General features: G+C 33.3%; 2 protein-coding genes across 2 annotated transcripts; one reads left to right on the top strand and one right to left on the bottom strand.

The window, feature by feature from the left end:
- The first annotated feature begins 3,462 nt into the window (after positions 1–3,462).
- On the top strand, positions 3,463–10,003 carry LOC121258586 (protein DETOXIFICATION 29-like). Its single transcript, XM_041160127.1, has 8 exons — positions 3,463–3,975; positions 4,077–4,618; positions 6,806–6,892; positions 8,587–8,643; positions 8,761–8,999; positions 9,171–9,289; positions 9,409–9,495; positions 9,655–10,003. Exons 1-8 carry the CDS (start codon positions 3,637–3,639, stop codon positions 9,730–9,732), a joined length of 1,548 nt encoding a protein of 515 aa, XP_041016061.1. The 5' UTR covers positions 3,463–3,636; the 3' UTR covers positions 9,733–10,003.
- A 2,678-nt stretch (positions 10,004–12,681) lies between these two features.
- Positions 12,682–13,381, bottom strand: LOC121258608 (60S ribosomal protein L27a-3-like). Its single transcript, XM_041160160.1, has one exon. The coding sequence runs from the start codon at positions 13,265–13,267 to the stop codon at positions 12,827–12,829; it is 441 nt and encodes a 146-aa protein (XP_041016094.1). The 5' UTR covers positions 13,268–13,381; the 3' UTR covers positions 12,682–12,826.
- Positions 13,382–21,431: the final 8,050 nt, after the last annotated feature.

The raw sequence follows: 21,431 nt of genomic DNA, 5'->3' as shown, positions 1-21,431 counted from the left end.
TGGAGGCTATGCATTAACGTTAATCGTGTCCATTCGTGACAGCAAAACCCTGTCTGATCTGCAACGTGGAAAGCCTAGCTTACAACTTTTTGTACTCTCCGTGCATGCAAGCATACATGAGACTGTGAGAGTATGCTGATTTATTGCGCAAATTAAACCTCAGCTTGCGCATGTCGTTTATTACTGAACCTATATATAGTGCTTCTAGAAGAAGTTCGTACGCTATATATAAAATACAAAATTAGTTGGTTTTCAGCATTTGCATGTGGGAATCTGGCCGGAAGATTTAAATGATCTCAACGTACGTACGTGTTAATACAACGACCTTGAGGCCCTGGGACGTCAGTGCAAGGGAGTACATGCAGGACATGATTGCCATGCAAATTATTATATAAGTTAATTAGGACCCGGCCTACTTGGTGGGCTTTTTTCCTTTAAAGAAACAACCATATATCAGTAACGGGTGCACTTGGCCGATCAAGGTTATTTCGAAGATTAGTTGGATAAATTGAGTAGTACTGGGTACCTCGACTCCAGTTTTTAAGGAAAGTAATGATAATCAAGTAGGTAAGATCGATTAGTAATTTAAAATTCACTTCAACTCATCTCAATTTATCTCTTCTTATTATTATAATTTTTTAAAATTTTTATATAAAATATAATAAATAATTCAATTTTTTCAAATCTCAAAATAATTTTATCAAATTTTTATATAAAATATAATAAATAATTTAATTTTTATCTTATTATTTATAAATTATCTCATCTCTAAATTCAAACAATTCTAAAATAAGTGTTTAGCAGCAACCAAGTTTCACGTGTAACATATGTATGTCGACAAGAAAGAGAGGAAAGGATTTAATGTGAGTCGAAGAAAAAGTAAAGAAACGATTGATTCATCAGGTACCTTTATCGCGCGTGCCTAAAACCAGAAGAACAAAAAATAAAGATGAGAAGGTAAAATTGTGTTTTGATATTGAATTGAGTTGAGTTGAGTTGAGTTGAGATGATAAAATATTATTATAATATTATTTTTTAATATTATTATTATTTTAAAATTTAAAAAAATTAAATTATTTATTATATTTTATGTTAGAATTTAAAAAAATTATAATAATAAATTAAGATAAATTAAAAAAAATTTAACTTCTAAACGAAGGCCTAAGTAGTCCGAGTTACGGTAAGAGAGTCTGGAGAGGCGACAGAGCCACCTAATTAATTCGGAGAGAAAGTGACTACTACTTGGTATAGATTTAGATTAGACAAATATACAAGTGGGACTTGGTGGGTTAATTAGAGATGAAGGGATGGTAAGATGTGTGGTGAAAAGTGAACGGAACAACATCTTCATGTTTTGATGTTGGAGGTACGTACCGTATATAATTGTCAGTACTCTGTTAATTAAGTTAGCTTAGATTCATCTCAATTTATTTTATTTTATTATTATAATTTTTATATAAAATATAATAAATAATTTAATTTTTTAAATCTAAAAATATTAAAAATAATATTCTAATAATATTTTATTCAATTAATTTAAAACCATATCAGCTCATCTCTAAATCCAAATAAAACTCATACAATGTGACTTTAACGGTATGTGAGCCTTTCATACTTGTCTAAATGAATTATTGTTTGTCCATATTTATAAATTGATAAAATGTTTCACTCAGCAATTTTATACTACACATATAATATAAGACTGTTGAGTAGAAGAATTCACAAGATCAAATAAAATAAAAACATAAATTTGTTAACCATATGATAAAAAGTGTCCGAATCTGTGATTAATTTCCAACCAAAACCAAACAATTAGTAATATAGTCCGTCGACGCTGAGTTCTAAATAAAAGAATACTGACAAAGTACAATGTTTTAGAAGAAGTACTATATATATATATATGGCTTATACATATATAATAATGCTAATTTGTCATGATAGACTACAATCTAGTAATTTACTTCACTTTTCGGAAGTGATACATATACCTTTTGCAAGAAAAATTTGGGGATCAGATGAAAGTTGTTGTAAAAAAATAAAATAATAATGCTAATTTGTCATGATTCAATATCAGTACGTACGTAGCAGTACTATGGCTTTACACGATGATCATGTCTAAATCAAAATCTCACTAAACAGACAATTAAAACCCAATCTATATTCAACCATACTGTATATGTGAGAATCCTGCGACAAAATAATTAATTAATTATATTTTTAATAATAAAACTCATTTTTTTAAAAAAAATATACGAAACTTATATAATCATAAATTGTATGGTACTTATATAAAGTATTTTTCAAAATTTTATTAAACATAAATTTAAATTGACAACGCCAAAATGTCCTTACATTTGTTATGTTATTTGCATGTTGGTATATAATATATTATTCATTATAAATATTGAAAAACAAAGAAATATAAGGGAAATCCCACTCTCACCTAGAGTGACTACCCAAAAAAAAGCTACCAAATGGCTTTTCTATTTTTATTTTTTTGTTGTTTTTTAATAAATGATTAAGGAAATGTTTTTAGTGAGTTTATGAATTTTTTTTTTAAATGTTTAAATGAGTATAAAAAAATATTTGAAACAAAAAAAATTGCACTGTTCTGTACAAAGATTCACTGAGAGTCTCGGTGGCCCTAGCACCACTCAAAATATAAATATCTTTGATACTAGTTACTAAGTTTAATGGGCAATTTTTTTTTTTTTAAATTACTAATGTGTTTAATGGATAAATAAACGATTTTATTTTTTATTGAAAAAGTCATATATAGTTGATGAAATATGTTGGGAGAGAGTAGAGTTATCGTTGATCAACAGGTAATATTGGCCGATTGATCTGTTCAAGGGCCAGACCCAGCATGTCAGATGCGATGGAAAAAACCTGGTCAATTAACCTTATAAGTCAGTCCTGCCAATGTTCTGGGGCAGAGGGCTTTGCCAATAACGAGGTATATATATATATATATATATATATATGTATGTAGTAACACATCAGGTTTTAGTCAATAGGCAGGCCATATCAATAATTTATATGTAAAGAAGGCAGAGCTTCCATGCATATTAATCTATGATCCCCATTCGACTGAGCTTTGAAATTTATATTTTATATATATATATATATATATATATATATAGATCGATATACACACACATACACGGTTCACCAACTTGGCAGGCTACGTGGCCGAAATATGTGACCTAAAAGAGCAATCATCATTTACAAAATAATTATTAATTACCCAATGAAGTATCAAACCCACAAACACATGCACAATCCTTTTTTTCTGACATCTGTTTTGAATGAAAATGTCATGACAAACCATCAACTCTAGTACTGGGATGGATGTAGAAAAATTAGGTCACCACTTTGAGTGATTAAATTACGGAAATTAATTTTTAAAAATGTAAGAAGATATATATTTAAAGGTCAGGCGCAACCCATTATAATTATAGTAGCAAATAAAAGTTGGTTCATACGAAGAAAGGTAGTTGGGGGCAAGAGAATATATACAAGTCTGCTGATGATCATCAAGACATGGGAGCCTTATAGCTGGTTTGACCATCTACTACTTACAGCTAGTTTAAACCTAAAGGCCAATCTCTCTCTCTCTCTCTCTCTCTCTCTCTCATGGAGGATGGTAAGCAGCCATTTCTGTCCTCCAGGGACGAGGACCAAAACCAAGACAAAGAGGATGAGCAGGCGCAGCTGATACAGTCCACCGCAGCCACGTTCGTTATCGGTGTCCCTGACATCGCTCCTATCAAGGGGTTTAGAGACGTCTACAGAGAGTTCCTCGTTGAGTCAAAGAAGCTCTGGTACCTCGCCGGCCCAGCCATCTTCACCTCCATATGCCAGTACTCACTCGGTGCCGTTACCCAAGTCCTCGCCGGCCACGTCGGAACTCTAGCACTCGCAGCTGTCTCCATTGAAAACTCTGTTATTGCTGGCTTCTCCTTCGGCATCATGGTATGTACCTACAAAATGGCACTATTTTATCAAAATTCTGAAGAATATGTATTCTCTTGATTGTTGAGCTGATTAACAAATACTGATCAATATCAAATTAGCTTGGAATGGGTAGCGCGCTCGAAACGCTATGCGGGCAAGCAGTCGGAGCTGGACAGATTGATATGCTGGGGATCTACATGCAAAGGTCGTGGGTGATTCTGGTGACCACGGCTTTGTTTCTAAGCCTTCTGTACATCTTTGCGGAGCCACTCTTGAAACTCATCGGCCAAACCGAAGCGATATCGGAAGCGGCGGGAGTCTTCGCCATTTGGATGATTCCGCAGCTTTTCGCTTACGCGATGAACTTCCCCATCGCAAAGTTCCTGCAGTCGCAAAGCAAGATAATGGTGATGGCGGTGATTGCAGCGGTGGTTCTGGTTCTACACACTTTCTTTAGCTGGTTGTTGATGCTGAAGTTGGGATGGGGGCTGGTGGGAGCGGCGGTGGTGCTGAACTCATCGTGGGTGTTGATAGTGGTTGCACAGCTTATTTATATTTTCTGTGGGACTTGCGGTCGGGCCTGGTCTGGGTTTTCAATGAGGGCATTTCAGAATCTTTGGGGTTTCGTGAGATTATCTCTGGCCTCCGCAGTTATGCTCTGGTACTCTCATCTTCATTACTTTTTTTTTCAATTTTATTATTAAATATGGTTCAGCCGGAGTGGCAAGAAATATTATAAAAGAATAAATTTATAAATTAATATAATATTATAAAATTATTTTTATTATAAAATAAATCAATATATTATATAAAGTTTATAAACTTATTTTTTTTATAAAATTTATTTGTGACTCTAAACGCTTATATTTTATATTATTGGATGATGCTAGCTACTCAATTCATGAGTTTGTTCTTTCAAAGTTATCATGTGTAATTGCATTTTTTTTAATATTTTTAAAAATAAAAAATACTTCATTTTACTAATAGTAACTTATTTAAGTATTAAAAAATAAAAAATAACATTAATTTTAACGAGATAAACTCAGGTATCATTTTCTTTTATTATTACATTTTATTATGAATAGTTGTTAGAATTATTATATTAAACGGTGTATGATTAAAATAATAAAAATTATTGCAAATAGCATTGCGTATAGAGAAAAGTTTGTATGCAGCCCATAGTTGACTGCTACAGTATACCATTCTGAATATTTTTTTTATTTAATAATTAAAAAAATGATTTTAAAAATATTGATATATTTTTTTATTTTTTTTAAATATTTAAAAATATTAAAATAATGTAAAACAATACATAAAAAATAACTAGCGATAAAAAAGGAGCGGTGCTACTCTCGCTCTTACCTGTATAAACACACGTACATGGATAAATCAATTTTTTAAAGGCTGTGTGCGTGTGTTAATTGGACGAGAAATAAATTTTTGCATTTAAAGTTATAATTTCAGTCTTCGTAAGCCACGTATCCTCGTAATTTACGATATTTCTTTTTAATTTTGTTCTTTATCATCCTCTATCATATATTATATTTATTTTTATTTTATTTTATTCTTCACAGATTAATTAATTTTTTTACTTATCATCTATATATTGTATATTTAATATAAATAAATAAATAAAAATTTATATATAATGTGGGAATAATAGGTAATTTTTTTTTTTTTAACATCATAATACACAGTATTAAACGCTTTTTAATGTGCAGTACTTTCATGATGGTTTGTCTAACGGGGTAGGATCAGTAAGAATTAAAATGATGAGTATCATCGTTATTATTATTATTATACCTGGGACTCAAGATCCTGTCTTGTCATTAAAAAGAGAGAACAAAAATCCTTGTCACATGAAACTGTGTACGAGGGTGTTTTTTTGTCATTACATGTGAGGCATACTAGTTTTAGAAAAAAATTTATTTGCAGTCTTTATTTTTAGACTGTATGTACAACATTTTTATTAAATAAAAAAAATATTATTTTAATAAAAATATTATTATAATTTTAAAAAAATTTAAAGATAAAATTAACTAGAGTTATAATACAATTCTCATTTTAGAACTATACATAACATTTCTTCTAGTTTTATAGGGAACCGGAAAGCCTGAAAATTTCTTAGAAAAAAAGGCCTACAAATATCGATCACCGATCACACAGCAATACGCCAATGTGTCATTTAATGTCCAAAACAGAAAATACCATCTTTTTTAATTTTATTTTTTTATCATATGAATTGATACCATAAACTCAAAATAATCTGTAATTTATATTAAAAAGAAAAAAGAAAATGTTACCATGTCCAATAATTAATACCACTCAATTTGCCACATTAACGGGCATTTATTAAAAAAAATTTAAAGAATTTAGAAAATATATATTTGAGTAATGCTAGATACAAATCCTAAATAGACAAATCTCATACAAGCATTTTATAAAACAATGGGTTCCATTAATAAATGATAGTTTTTTTTATACTTTTTTTAAGTGGAGTTCACTTTTTTACAAAGGCTTATATGAGTCTTGTCTATGTTTATGTTTTTTAAAATTTTTTTAAATAAGTCACGTGACACCACAATAAGGGAATAAATTGAGTGGTATAAATTAAGAGATAAAGTAACTGTTCTAAAAAATTATTGAAATTATTTCATGGTATAAAATATGACGAAATTATTTAATATTATTTTATATAAATTGAAACGATTAAGAATTACGATAAATGAGGAAGAAAAGTAGTATTTGTCGACTGATAAAAAAGACATGAATTTGTGTGGTTCAAGAGCATTCAACGTTGGATGGTGCAGTAACGCTGATATCATGAACATATGTTTTCTACTTACAGCTTGGAAGTTTGGTATTTCATGGCGCTAATCCTCTTCGCTGGATATCTGAAGAATGCGGAAGTTTCAGTCGATGCCTTGTCCATATGGTCAGTTTCACTACTTCCAACCTTTGCTTTATGTTCTGTGAACATCAATTAAATTCAGACGGACCCAAGAAAACAAAAAAACAAAACTGGAAAAAAATAATAATAAAATCAAAAAGAGAAAATTTTTAATATAAAAAATTTAGAGTAATGATATATACAATTGTGAAGTATACAAGCGTTGCCTAATTATTTTGAAAAATAGTAGAGTTTACTATTAAAAAAATTAATTTTTTCTCATGCGAGTTATATATTTATTTACTTTTTTTAAAGAAATTGTACAATATTTATACACTTAACGGCTGTAAATATTATTTATATATCTTGAAACCTAATATTCCCACCAGCTTTCTTAATATAACGACAAGGAAAAAAAAAAAGGAAAAAGAAATAGTAATAATAGTTATAATAATAATGACAGAAATAATTGACCTAACATTCTTCATCATCATTTCCATCGGCCTTCTTTTTGCTAATGATATCCACAAGATGATCAAGCTTTTCTAGGATAGACCGACATTTACTTATGAGTAATTGTTTGCGTAAATATCGCGCATATTTTTTTTTAAAAAGTAGTATATATTATTAAAAAATTAATTTTTTTTCATGTAAATTTTATATTTATATATTTTTTTTAAATAAAATACGCGGAGACTACACTCCAAAACCGTATATAATCCTTTTACTTATTCATGACCAGGAAAGAGCCTTCTGAGAACGAATGATCAATGGATTTGGCCCCGAGATTATAAGTATACATCTCACAAGGGGAGTGGTGGATATATGATCCATTTAAGCCATTGAAAATGAAGGAAACCTACCAATCAAAGTTTGGTGAAATCTTGAATTGTTAATATAACTGGTCGTTATCCTTGTAATGGTAGGATAAATTATTTAATTATTACTTTTATTTTATTTTTTATTTTTTATTTTTTTAGTTTGGAATCTAATTTGTAGAATGGCCTAAACGTCGCCTTCTTCGATTATAATAAATTAAAGAAAAAAAAAAAAGAAGCGAAGCATTACATAGAAAAGAAGAAGTCTTATACATAGATCTTCAAAATTTTAAATTGTTTTAGGATTTATTAACGTGAATTTTTAAATTATGTTAAACTTACTACAAGAATGGATGATGCGCCTCTCAATGAGCGTAAGGGTCTATTTAGGAATATAACTATTCTCAGATAATCTCAGACTATTTCACAAATTATTCACTACTTAAAACTTTCTTCTTCCACAATTATAGATCTTGTAGATATCCTAGAGGATGGGCTCATCATGCTAGCATGCATATTTGCCCCAAATGATGTCTTCATATAAGGTCCCGTTTGAATAATGAGATGAAATAAAATGATTTTAGATAAAAATTAAAAGTTAAATAAAATATTATTAAAATATTATTTTTAAATATTATTATTATTTTAGGATTTGAAAAAGTTAAATTGTTTATTATATTTTATTTTTGAATTTGAAAAAATTGTAATGATGAGATGAATTGAGATGAGATAAAATATTTTCACTATTCAAATGGGGCGTAAAACTTATTCTATTTTATTCCAACCCTTCTAAAAAAATTTAAAGAATTTTGCATTTTAGTTTTAGATGTCTCATTTTTCATTGGATTTTAATGTAATTATATATAATATATTCTATTTAGACTGTTTGTTTTGCTGTGCTTGTTGTTGTTGATGTTTCAGCATGAACATCTTGGGATGGACAATCATGGTAGCTCTTGGGATGAATGCCGCCATAAGGTAATATATATGTTGCATGCATGCAGATCAAGCACACGATCGACCTCTAATCAAGCCATATATGTTTCTTTATTTGCAAAACATAAATGGTATTAAAAATAAATGAATATTTTGCAGTGTGAGGGTGTCAAATGAATTGGGAGCAGCTCATCCAAGAACAGCCAAGTTTTCATTAGTGGTGGCAGTGATAACATCATTTCTAATCGGGGTCGTCCTCTCCCTCATTCTGATAATCACACGAAACGACTACCCATCTTTGTTTTCGAGTGATACAGATGTAGAAGATCTAGTTAAGGAGCTCACTCCAATACTGGCTCTATGCATTGTCATTAACAATGTTCAACCTGTTCTCTCGGGTACCAGCTCCTACCTTGTTCCTAGAACTTTTGCCTAGCTCCCTTTTGAATGTCTATTGAATTCATCCTGTACATTTATTTGCATCTTTTGGTATACATTTAAAAAAAAAAAAAAAGATTTAGGAGTAGAGAAAATTGATTTTAGGCAATGGATGAATGTTGTTTGTGCAGGGGTGGCAATTGGAGCAGGATGGCAAGCTGTTGTCGCTTATGTCAACATTGCATGTTACTACGTGTTTGGGATCCCTCTGGGTCTCATTATGGGTTACAAGCTCGATATGGGTGTCAGGGTACCTAATTCTCTCTCCCTCTCGATGCAACTCATCATAATAAAGAAAAAGTAACAATCAAATACATGAAAAACTAACTTCCTTCTAATTACTTGATGGTGTTGATTTCTAATTTTCAGGGTATCTGGTATGGAATGATGACAGGAACGATTGTACAAACGTGTGTTCTTTTCTTCATAATTTATAGGACCAACTGGAACAAAGAGGTAAACTTTGAAAAAAATTTCTATACACAACAAGCAAATCAATCGTATTTCTTACAAGAATGGCAATCTCAAATTACACAAGTTTTGTTCGACAGTGAGCCCCATGTCAACAACCATAAGAGGGATTTAACTAAATTGGTGTGAAATGCAATTATGCAGGCTTCTATTGCTGAAGACAGAATAAAGAAATGGGGAGGTCACGCAGAGAACGATGTCGACAAAACAGCCGAGACCTAAGAGTGATGAAAAGGAAGCTTCCCAACCAGATTTTTGCAGAACATCAGTGGCAAATTGCAGGCCACTCTAGAAGCCAATTTTCTTAATATCGCTAGGGCTCTCTCTCAACAATTTGGTTTACATGTTACATGTTTTTGAAGAGCAAGATTCATTCCTTGCCCGGAGTAATAAAATATTCACTTTCTGAAGCAGATTGGAAAGCTTGATGAACCTTTAACAGCTGTAGGAACTTCAGTTATCTCATCTTGAAATGTTCTATCTTCTATTCTAATACACTGATTACTGAGTATCACTACTCACTGTGTGCATGATCTAGTCAAAGACTAATTGAAGTTTTTTCATCGCTCGTCTTCGTGAAATGATATCTAAATTTCACATTACATACAAATACTAATAACAATACATTAAATCGAGATCCAATAATTATTTATAAAACCCAATTCCACAATTCAAGTCCCACACTGGAGCAATTGTATACATTTTGTAAAAATTCAAACATCTAATATGAAAGAATTATAACTTTCATTCCAAACAAGGTAAAGAGAAATAATGGCGATAACATAATGGTTTCAGATCCATCTGGAAAAGGAATGCTTTGAAGTCATCTTATTGCATTGTGTGCCAAGGACACTACCCCTATAATTTTTTTCCCAGGTTTTAAAAGGATAGGAGACAACCAGAGTGGCTTCCCTGCCCAAATATGATCATAGACTCATAGTAATAACCACTAGCTAGGAATCCGAGAGGAAGGAGGAGGGTCCTAGAGAGTAGAAAGCCGCTCAGGTCCCTCAAGTCAGATTTGAATCGTAACCTAGTCTCCAGCCTTATTGAAGGATTCAATGAATACTTCAACAACTAATATTAGTGTTGCTTCCTTTAACATCAACAGAGGCCTTACCTAATGTGTAAAAAGAGTGGGTAATAAGTGGTATATTGATCTTGTCATAGGGTTGCACCTCAACTGCAAAAGAGCCATCAAATCCGATTCTTGAGAAAATATGTACCCTTTTTTTTCCGAGTAGATACGAGAAATTGAATAAAAAATAGTTTGAAATAAGTTTTTATCAACCATATATACCGATAGGGTTTTTCAGAAAAAAATGACTTGGGATGAACAAACTGCAAATGCAATATAATAGGCACAAGGGCAACAGATGCAGATGAAATATAAACCAAAACATCGAGAAGAAACATAAAGAGATCAAGTTAATAAGAAAAACCCACCAGCTAGTACCTATCTCCACATATTGTGCACTATGGGTGGGCAGCAGGGGCCCGCTGCCCTGTCCCCTGACCTCTCCGCCCCCGTGAGGCTAGGCAGATTACTCCATCCGCCTCTGCAGGGTGCGGGGGGACCCCGCCCACATATGGGCCTTCAAGCGGAGGTGAGGGCGGGATAGGGTGGAACCCCGCCCCGTATATACCACGTCTCGCTCCGTTTATAATATAGATATTAATTATATATATTATATGTAATACATATTATATTAAAAGAAATACCCAGGCATGGATATTTCTTTTAATACCCCTGCCCCTAATCAAAACGACGGCGTTTTGATTATGGGTTTAACACCTAGTCGAAGAGCACCCCCAACCCCTATTTCTCTTCTTCCTTGCAATGCATCTTCTCTTCTCTCTCTCTCTCTGAGATTCTTGAGTCACCATTTGCCTCACCAATGACCAATCACCATCTTCATCCCGAGTTGCCGTAGCCATCGCAGATTTCCATCGTCGTCTCAACCTCAGCGCCAGGCGAATGTAAGTAGGGCTCAATAGCTCACTCCCGAATCTCTTTGTCAATCGCCCCATATATATATATTTTTTAAATTTGTGGATGGAGATTGGAGGATGGGATTAAAGGAGAATGAGATTGTGAATAGTAGAAGATTTGATTATGCATGTGGTTTTATGAATTGCTTGACTGTGCTCAATGAATGTGCTGTGAAATTGTGAATCACTGAATTGTAATTTGCTGTGGAGATTGGAGGGGCGGGGGGCAAACGGTTGGAGGTCAACCCCCACACCCCCGTCAACGAACGGGGTACCTTGCCCCCGCTGCCTAGGGGTAGGGCCCGGGGAAAAAATCCCAACCCTCGCCCATGCGGGGGCGGGTAGCACCCCTATTGTGCACCCATTCACATTCTCCATATAATATTCGGGGAGAATTGCCTTGAGCCAAGCTATTGTTAACCAGTTAAACAATACCAATATAGAAGACCAAAGAAGCTTTCAAAGACAACATCCGTAAAATAAACTACAAAACATGGGAGTAATGACTAAGGGCTCGTTTGGGTACAAAAATCATCTCACCTCATCTCATCTAATCATTACAACTTTTTCAAATTCTCACATAAAATATAATAAACAATTCAAAATTTTCAAATCTCAAAACAATAATAATATTAAAAAATAATATTTTAACGATTTTTTATTCAACTCATCTAAAACCATCTCATTTCATCTCACAAATCTTACACGAAGAATACGTCACTTCTACTATACAATAACAAGAACTTTACAATATATCGGATGGCATTTAACAACAAGAAAGTTTTGGTCTTGCAGGTATGCTTCCACTCTTGGGTGTTAACAATTTCTAAAGGCTGCTCAACTAGAGGAATTTCATTTTGAATTATCCGAGTTGCACTTGCACAAAAAACTCGATAAGGTGCACCCCCAGGATAAATTGGGGCCTTGTTCCTAGACACCCGGCACCAATAAAAATAATTCCCAGCAAAAATCAGGCATCTTATTATCAAAGACTGATAACAGAAATGAATTGCTAAGAACAACAAAGAAAGCACCAATACAAAAGCACATACAATTACGACAGTAACCTATCCGGCCAGTAAAATGTAGTTATAAAATTTGGCAAAATGGCGAACGATCTACCAAATGAGCTCTTCTCACAGTATCAGAAATGAAAATATTATGCATAAACACAAAATCTACCAATGCGAAAAACATAAGCATAAATAATCCCATCGTTTAAAACTCAGTGCGAAATGCTAATAGTACAAACACAAGGTTAAACGTAGTTCCTATAAAGATCAAAATTTAAAATGAACCCAAATTATAACCAAAGCAACAAAACCTAAGCGGTGAGGACAACGGCACCACCGGCCTCCTTAATCTTCTTCTCGGCAATCTTCGAGACGAGCTTGGCCTTCACGACTACGGGCTGGTTCTCCGGGAGGACGCCCTTGCCCAAGACCTTGAAGAAGCCGAACTGGGTGACGTCAATGAGAGGAGCGTTGTCTTTGGAGGCCTTTTCCTTGACGTCCTTGGGGATTAGGGACCAGAGCTTGTCGACGTTGACGATGGGGCAGTAGAACTTGTTGCGGAGCTTGTGGAAATATCGCATACCGACCTTTCCGAAATACCCAGGATGGTACTTATCGAAAAGGATCCGGTGATGGTGCATGCCTCCGGCGTTTCCGCGGCCTCCCGGGTGCTTCCTGTGCTTCCCGATGCGACCATGTCCAGCGCTCACGTGCCCCCGCTTCTTCCTGTTCTTCTTGAACCGGGTCGTCATTTTCTCTCGCTCTCTCTCACTCTCTCGCTATCCGCTAGGGTTTTCGGCGGCAAAGGCACGAGAGATATTTGAGGGTAGGGTTTGGGGATTTATTTGGGGGATGGCGGATGATGGACGGATGGATTTTTTAGTTGACTATTTTACCCTTAGGGTTTGTTGATGATTGGGGTTAGTGATGGAATTTTAAATGGGCTTTCCAGAAAGAAGACCATGCTGGGCCTGAGAATGGTGTGAGAGATTTGAAATATGTGCATCGATATCCAATCCTACCAAGCGGCCCATGCAGAATTTTCCAAGGGTGGCCGCAGTGCCCCACGGCCAGCTTCTCGATGCTGCAAGAGGTGGATGGTCCTTAAGGTTTTGATTCTTACATATCAAAATAGTCCATCCATCCAAATTTAATTAATTCATTAAATTAATTTAAATCACGACTAATCACAAGTGGACAAGTATGATCAATCTACTGCCAACTTTTAACAAAATTTTAAAAAGAATTATGCTATAATGCCATTCCATTTTGCCTTCTCATTTTGACTGTTAATGTATTTAATTTTTTTTACATTTTTTTCTTTTACTTACTGATTAAGAAAGTGACTATTAATGTATTGGTATTTTTTTATATTTTAAAAAATATTTAAAAGTACTAAAAATTATAAATTTAAAAATTTAAAAAGAAAATTTTGCCTAAGGGGCACGTCCAAGTGGCACCTTAGCAACACTCTTTTAAAAATGCCCATTAAACAAATTAAGGGGTGTACAAAATTCGGTCCGGATCGAAAAAACAGACCGGATTGGACCGAACTATATTTTTAATAATTTAATATATTATTTTTATCTAGTAATTATATAAGTTAATGATGTAATTTTTCTCCATCTCTCCTTCATTTTCTCTTCTTCTTGGTTCGAGCGATATGTCGATACGAACTCGAGCGAACACTAGGGTTAGTGATTCGCTCGGACGGTGTGTCAAGCGCCTATCGAGCGAACTCAGGAGTTGATCTTCACTCGAGTGTCAGCTCGAGAAGAAGTCGAGTGAACTCATGGGTTACTATGGATGTTTAGAGTGAAGTAGGATCTAAACGGATCCTATGCACCGAACAGACCGGATTGGACCAGATCGATAGGGACTAGTCCGGTCTAGGGTGGGAAAACTCTAGACCAAAAGATTCGGTTCGGTTCAAAAAAATACCATCCAAACTGACCGGACCGGACCGAATTCACCCCTAAAACAAACCATGTTATTAGGCAACATTAAAAATTTTATCCTAAAAGAATTATAATGAAAATGAAAATATAATTCTGAACTCTACCAACTCCAGTATTGTACTCTCAAGGGAGATTGCACTATGTGAGGCATATTGATCCTTATAAATACACCCACAAGTATGCACTGTAGTTATGCTTATGAATTTTATTGTTTCTATGTCATTCTCCACCTTTTATGCTTGGCTTCACAAGTCTTTAAATGTCTTTTTCTCAAGCTAATTTTAAGAATTGCACTTTATAAAATAAAATAATAGTGTATCGGTCTTGGAAATTCTTTTTTAAAGTTTCTCATTTCTAATGTCAAATTTCAAAATAGTGATTCGTTTACAAAAGTGCTTGCTCTGAGGCAAGCACCATATAGAGCAAAAGTATTTGCCACCTAAGCGAGTAACACAGGAGCAAAAGTGCTTGTCACCTTGATGAGCAACCTGGATGAAGCATAATGATCCTCAACCCCAAAAAACACCATAAAGGAGCACGAAACTAGTTACTTTGATGCAAATCATGGAAAGGCAAAGTGCTCGCTCCCCGTGGCGAGCACCCACCTTGGAGAACCTGTGGTCGAGATTTGAGCTCACTACTATATGCAATGAGTGAGTACCATGCTCATCTCACAAACAAAAGGACAACCCGCACCTATTTGCAACACACTAAGCGAACGAAATAAGCTTCAGCTCATCATGACAAGCATAATGCATACTTAGGATACTTACAAAATTTGTGAAACAAACACTGCATGTTTGAGAATCAAGAAAGATAATTATAAATCTAAAGAACAAGTCATGCCTTTGCCATGACTTGTGAGTATCGCGGAGAGCAAAAGTGCTCATCACCCAGACAAACAACATACGAGCAAAAGTGCTCATCACCTCGATGAGTAACTTGGATCAAGCACAATGTTCTTCACCTTGGCTAGCAGCCTAGCACCATGAAGGAACATAAGGTTCGTTTCCTGAAGAAGCATGAAGAGCGAGTACGACAGGGGGCATACTTGCCTCCATGCAAGTTGTTGGAGTATAACATCACAGATTGAAAATATGGAATTAAAGTTCAAAAAGGAAAATGTCAAACTAGAGAATTAGCATTAGTCATTTTCCATTATTTCTGTTATTTCTACTACTTCAGTATAAATACAATGTAAAGCTGCTTGTATCGTGATCAATTCATTCCATACAATTTCAGTACAAATTTCATTCCATTCTCTATTCTCAAGTTTCTTTTATGCTTTTATCAAGTTCTTAACATGGTATTAGATTAGAAAATATTTTCACAAATTTCTCTTTTTTGGAACTTGCTTTATCTCTTTTCGATCATTTCTTTCTGCATTACGTTATCTTTCTCAAGATCTTGTAGTGATTCCTTACACAGTTCTACAAACTATCGTGTTTATGTTTCTTCATTCTTGAAATGACTTCTATCAATTCTACCATTACAAACCCATCAGATGATTCTTCAAGTCCCTATTACCTTCATCTGAGTGATAGTCCTGATGCTCTTCTAGTCTAAGAGATTTTTAATGGAGATAATTACGTAGCTTGGAGTCGATCGATCATCATAGCTTTGACTGTCAAGAATAAAGTGGCGTTTATTGATGGCTCAATCAACTCTCCTATTGTTGCTCAATCTGTTGCTCACACAACTTGGCTGCGTGCAAACAATTTGGTACTTTTTTGGCTAATAAATTCCATTTCTAAAGAAATCAGAAATAATTTGTTATATGTTGCCTCAGCTCTTGATCTTTAGATTGAGTTGAAGAATCGATACTTGAGAAGTGATGGACCAAGAGTCTTTCATCTTGAGAAATCTTTAAGCTACATAAATCAAGGTTCTTCTTCTGTCACTGAATATTTCAATGCCTTCAAAACACTCTGGGATGAATATGTTAGCTATCGTCCATTTCCAACTTGTACTTGTGGAAAAATGTCCAGTTGCACTTGTGATCTTTTCACTTTCTTGCTACAAAGACAACAATCTGATTTTGTTATGAAATTTCTTGTTGGCTTGATTGACTTATACGCATATGTTAGAAGTCAATTGCTTCTTGCCATTCCATTACCAATATGGCCAAAGTATTTTCTCTGTTGCTTCAAGAAGAAAGTCAAAGGCAACTCACTAACTCAGTTCTTCATGAAACTCATGCCTTAATGGTCAAACAGTCGAATCCTGCAGCTAATCAATACAGATTTTCAAAAGAAAAATCTAAGTATTCTCTTCATTGTACACATTGTGGATACAATGGACACACTATTGACAAGTGTTTTTAGCTTCATAGGTATCCTCCTGGATGGACTGCACCAAAAGGAAAAATGAATTACTCTGTTGCACATGCTGGCATTTCAACTGATGAGGTCTACAATCAAAATAGTAATGAGCAACAAAGATTTTCTTTAACTGCTGAAGAAATTAATAAACTCTTTAGCACTTGCCAATTCCTCTTCAAATATGCCTTATTTAAATACTCAGAGTGTTCCACCAACCTGTAATCTTGTTATTTCTTCACAGTTTTCTGGTAAAGTTTCTTGCAATTCTGCCTCATTTATTCTAAAATCTAATTATTCTTGGATTCTCGACACTAGTGCAATAGATCATATGATCTGTTCACCACTTTTGTATTGTTCTCCTCCCAAACAGATCAATGCTTCTATAAATCTACCTAATGGTCACATTGTACCAGCTACACACATTGACACCATTTGTCTTTCTAACCAATTTTTCTTATCAAATGTCCTATGTGTACCTTCATTCTCTTTTAATCTTCTATCTGTTTCTAAACGAACCAAAGATTCTAACCTTTGCTTATCTTTCTTTGGTTCTTATTGCCTTTTACAGGGCCAATCATGGAAGAAGATGATTGAAATTGCATTTGAGAAACAATGGCTCTATCACTTGTCACAAGCTTCTCCCCAAGCTTTTTCCTGCACTTCTTTTAAGTCTAACTCAGTCCTTTTTGTTTTAGCTATTTCACAAAAACCACTAGATATTTGGCATTGCAGATTAGACCATGTATCTTCTTCTAGACTGTTTTCTCTTAAACAGTTAGATCATTCTATTTCTATTTCTATTGATTGTCAAAATGCCTGCGACATATGTCCTTTGGCAAAGTAAAAAAAAAACTACCTTTTTCTGTATCTCATAGCAACTCTAATAAAATTTTTGATTTGATTCATGTGACATATGAGGTCCATTTATAACTGTTTCTTATTTGGGTTATAAATTTTTTTTAACAATTGTTGATGACTTTACACATTGTAGTTGGGTTTATATGCTTACAGCTAAATCTAAAGTATCACCTATACTCAAAAACTTTTGCAGAATGATAAATACACAATTTAATACTTCTATAAAAACTGTAAGATTAGACAATTGACCATAATTTTTTCTTACTGATTTCTATCATGAAAATAGAATTTTACATAAAAAGAGTTGTGTAGAAACTCCACAGCAAAATGAAGTAGTTGAAAGGAAACATCAACATTTAGGAGTGATTTGGATTCAGAGATGAGTTGAGATGAGTTGAGATGGTTTGTAAATAGTAGAATAAAAGTTGAATTATTTATTATATTTTGTGTGGAAATTTAGAAAAGTTGTTTCGGGATTTGAAAAAGTTAAATTGTTTATTATATTTTGTGTGGGAATTTGAAAAAGTTATAATGATGAGATGAGATAAGTTGAGGTGGGTTTTGAATGCAAACAAAGCCTTACTTAGTACATCTAGAGCCTTAATGTTTGAAGCCAATATTCCTTTGTCTTTTTGGAGTGACTGTGTACTAACTACAGCACATATAATAAATAGAATTCCTACTCCACTTCTTAAAAATAAAACACCTTATGAAATGTTTTTCAACAAAATACTCAATTTTTCTCACCTCAAAGTTTTTGACTGTCTTTGTTTTGCCTCTACACTTCAACATCACAGACAGAAATTTGATCCAAGAGCTACAAAGTGTATTTTTCTTGTTACCTTTCCAATGTTAAAGGTTCCAAAGTGATGGACCTTAACACCAACAAAGTGTTCATTTCTAGGAATGTTGTATTCCATGAAAATATCTTTCCATTCACAGCTGTTCCTACTAATTCTAATAATCATTCTTTTCTATTTCCTCCATCAGAAACTTCATATAGCAGTTTTTCTACTCCTATTAATTCAATTGCTATTCCCAACTAAAGTACATCATCAACTTTGCCTATTGATTAACATGTTCAAACATTGATCAGGACATGCCTCTGCCTCAAATTAATCCCATCAATAGTCCACATATCAGAAAATCTTCTTGAGTTAGACAAACACCTACTTTTCTGAAGGATTACTATTATAGCAATGTTTCTTCAAATGCAGCTCCCTCCATTTCTTCTATTGATTGTTTTACAAAAGATCATTTCTATCCTATTTCTACTTTCCTATCTATTAATAGTTTATCAACATCACATAAAGTTTTTCTTGCCTCTATCTCAAATTGTCCAAAACCCAAAACTTATAAACAAGTTGCTAAATTTTTAGAATGACAAAAAGTTATGAAAAATGAACTTAATGCTTTAAAGTTGAATAAAACCTGGGAGCTTGTTACTCTTCTTAAAAATAAACAAACCATTGGTTGTAAATGAGTGTTTCGAGTTAAATATAAAACTGATGAAACCATAGAAAGACACAAAGCTAGATTAGTGGCAAAATGCTATACTCAGCAAGAAGGATTAGCTTTTTTTGATACCTTCTCTTCTGTAGCCAAGATAACTTCTATTTGACTATTGCTTGTTGTTGCTACAATTAAAAACTAGCACATTCACCAACTAGATGTAAACAATGCATTTTTATATGGTGAATTGCATGAGGAGGTCTATATGAAGTTGCCCCCTGGCCAAACTAATCAAGATGACAAAGTTTGCAAACTTTTAAAAAGCCTTTTATGGCCTCAATTAGGCTTCTAGACAGTGGTTTGAAAAACTGTCTACTGCCCTTCTCAGTTATGGTTTTATTCAAGATAGTTCTGATTGTTCCTTATTCATCAAGAAATTTGTAACTTCTTTCATGGCACTACTAGTATATGTAGATGATGTATTACGAGTTGGTGATAATTTGTAAGAAATTCAACTCGTAAAGGATTTTTTACACAACCAATTTACTATAAAAGATTTGGGGCCACTAAAATACTTTCTTGGTATAGAAGTAGCAAGATCCAAAATAGGCATTTCTCTTTGCTAAAGAAAGTATGCACTATATATTCTTCAAGATACGGGTACAATTGGTTCAAAGGTTACTGCTTTTCCAATGGAGTCTAACCTCAAGTTGAAGATCCTAATCTCTATGAAGATCCACCAGTCCATAGAAGACTTGTTGGAAGATTATGGTACTTAACACTCACAAGACCAAACATTGCTTATTCTGTTCAAGTCTTAAGTCAATTCCTTGTCAAACCTGCTATTAGTCACTACCAAGCAATAGTCAGAGTGTTAAGGTATTTGAAGGCCACGCCAGGACAAGGCTTGTTCTTTTCAACATCTTCAAAACTTCAACTTAAGGCTTTCTCAGATAGTAACTGGGCAGGATGCATTGATACAAGAATAAGTGTCACAGGATTTGCAATTTTCTTGAGAAATTCATTGATCTCATGGAAATCCTGTGCAATTTTCTTGAGAAATTCATTGATCTCATGGAAATCCAAAAAACAAGCAACCATTAGTAGATCTTCTGCTGAAAACAAAATATAGAGCTCTTGCAGCTACAACTTGTGAAGTTCAATGGCTAGTTTATGCTTTACATGATTTACAGATTAATCATTCTCAACCAACAGTATTATACACTAACAACAAATCTGCCATATTCATTGCTATAAATCCAGTCCAACATGAAAGAACCAAACATATCTAGATTGATTGCCATCTTGTTTGAGAGAAGCTGCAGCAGAATCTTATCAAATTGTTTTACATTCCTTCTCAGTTACAGTTGGCAGATATACTTACCTAGCCACTTGGTTCTTTACCTTTTCATCACACTCTTTACAAGATGAACATTCTTAACATTCATATTTATCTTGAGGGGGGTGTTGGAGTATAACATCGCAGATTGAAAATATGGAATTAAAGTTCAAAGAGGAAAATGTCAAACTAGAGAATTAATATTAGTCATTTTCTTTTATTTCTGTTATTTTTACTACTTCAGTATAAATACAATGTAAAGCTGCTTGTATTGTGATCAATTCATTCAATACAATTTCAGTACAAATTTCATTCCCTTCTCTGTTCTCAAGTTTCTTTTATGCTTTTATCAAGTTCTTAACACAAGTATCTTAGAGATCAAAATAGATTATATGCTTTTTTATTTGGGCTCCAAAATAGATTATACTTTCGAAATATGTAAACATTTCAATTAACTTCCTATATTAACGTAAAATATGAAGTTGCAGAATGAGTATTCATATTCATGAAAATGCATATATTTATCTCTCATTCAGAGCATCACAAGTGGTATTAGTATTGATTTGTACTCTATTGGAATTTTCAATTTAGCTTTTGGTGTCTACTCCGATTACTTTGTAATGCTAGGCTTATTTAATCCCTTACAAAATAATTGATATAGAAACCTTTTGCATCAATTATTTTAAAAAAGAATTGATATTTTAAATTTTTTTTTAAAAAAATTGAATAAATCACACGACAAAAAATGTCCAGCTGTGTTGCAAAACTTAACAAAATTTAGGATTAGTTAGATACAGAATTACTCTCAATTCATCTTATCTCATCATTATAAATTTTTTAAATTTCTATATAAAATATAATAAATAATTCAACTTTTTTAAATTTTAAAATAATAATAATAATATTAAAAAATATAATTTTAATAATATTTTATTTACCTTATTTAAGACTATATCATCACATTATCCAAATCATCATTTTATATATA

This window comes from Juglans microcarpa x Juglans regia, chromosome 3S (assembly GCF_004785595.1).
Source record: "Juglans microcarpa x Juglans regia isolate MS1-56 chromosome 3S, Jm3101_v1.0, whole genome shotgun sequence".
NCBI lineage: Eukaryota > Viridiplantae > Streptophyta > Magnoliopsida > Fagales > Juglandaceae > Juglans > Juglans microcarpa x Juglans regia.
Note: the sequence above shows the minus strand (reverse complement) of the source record. Positions and strands in the feature narration are given on the sequence as shown.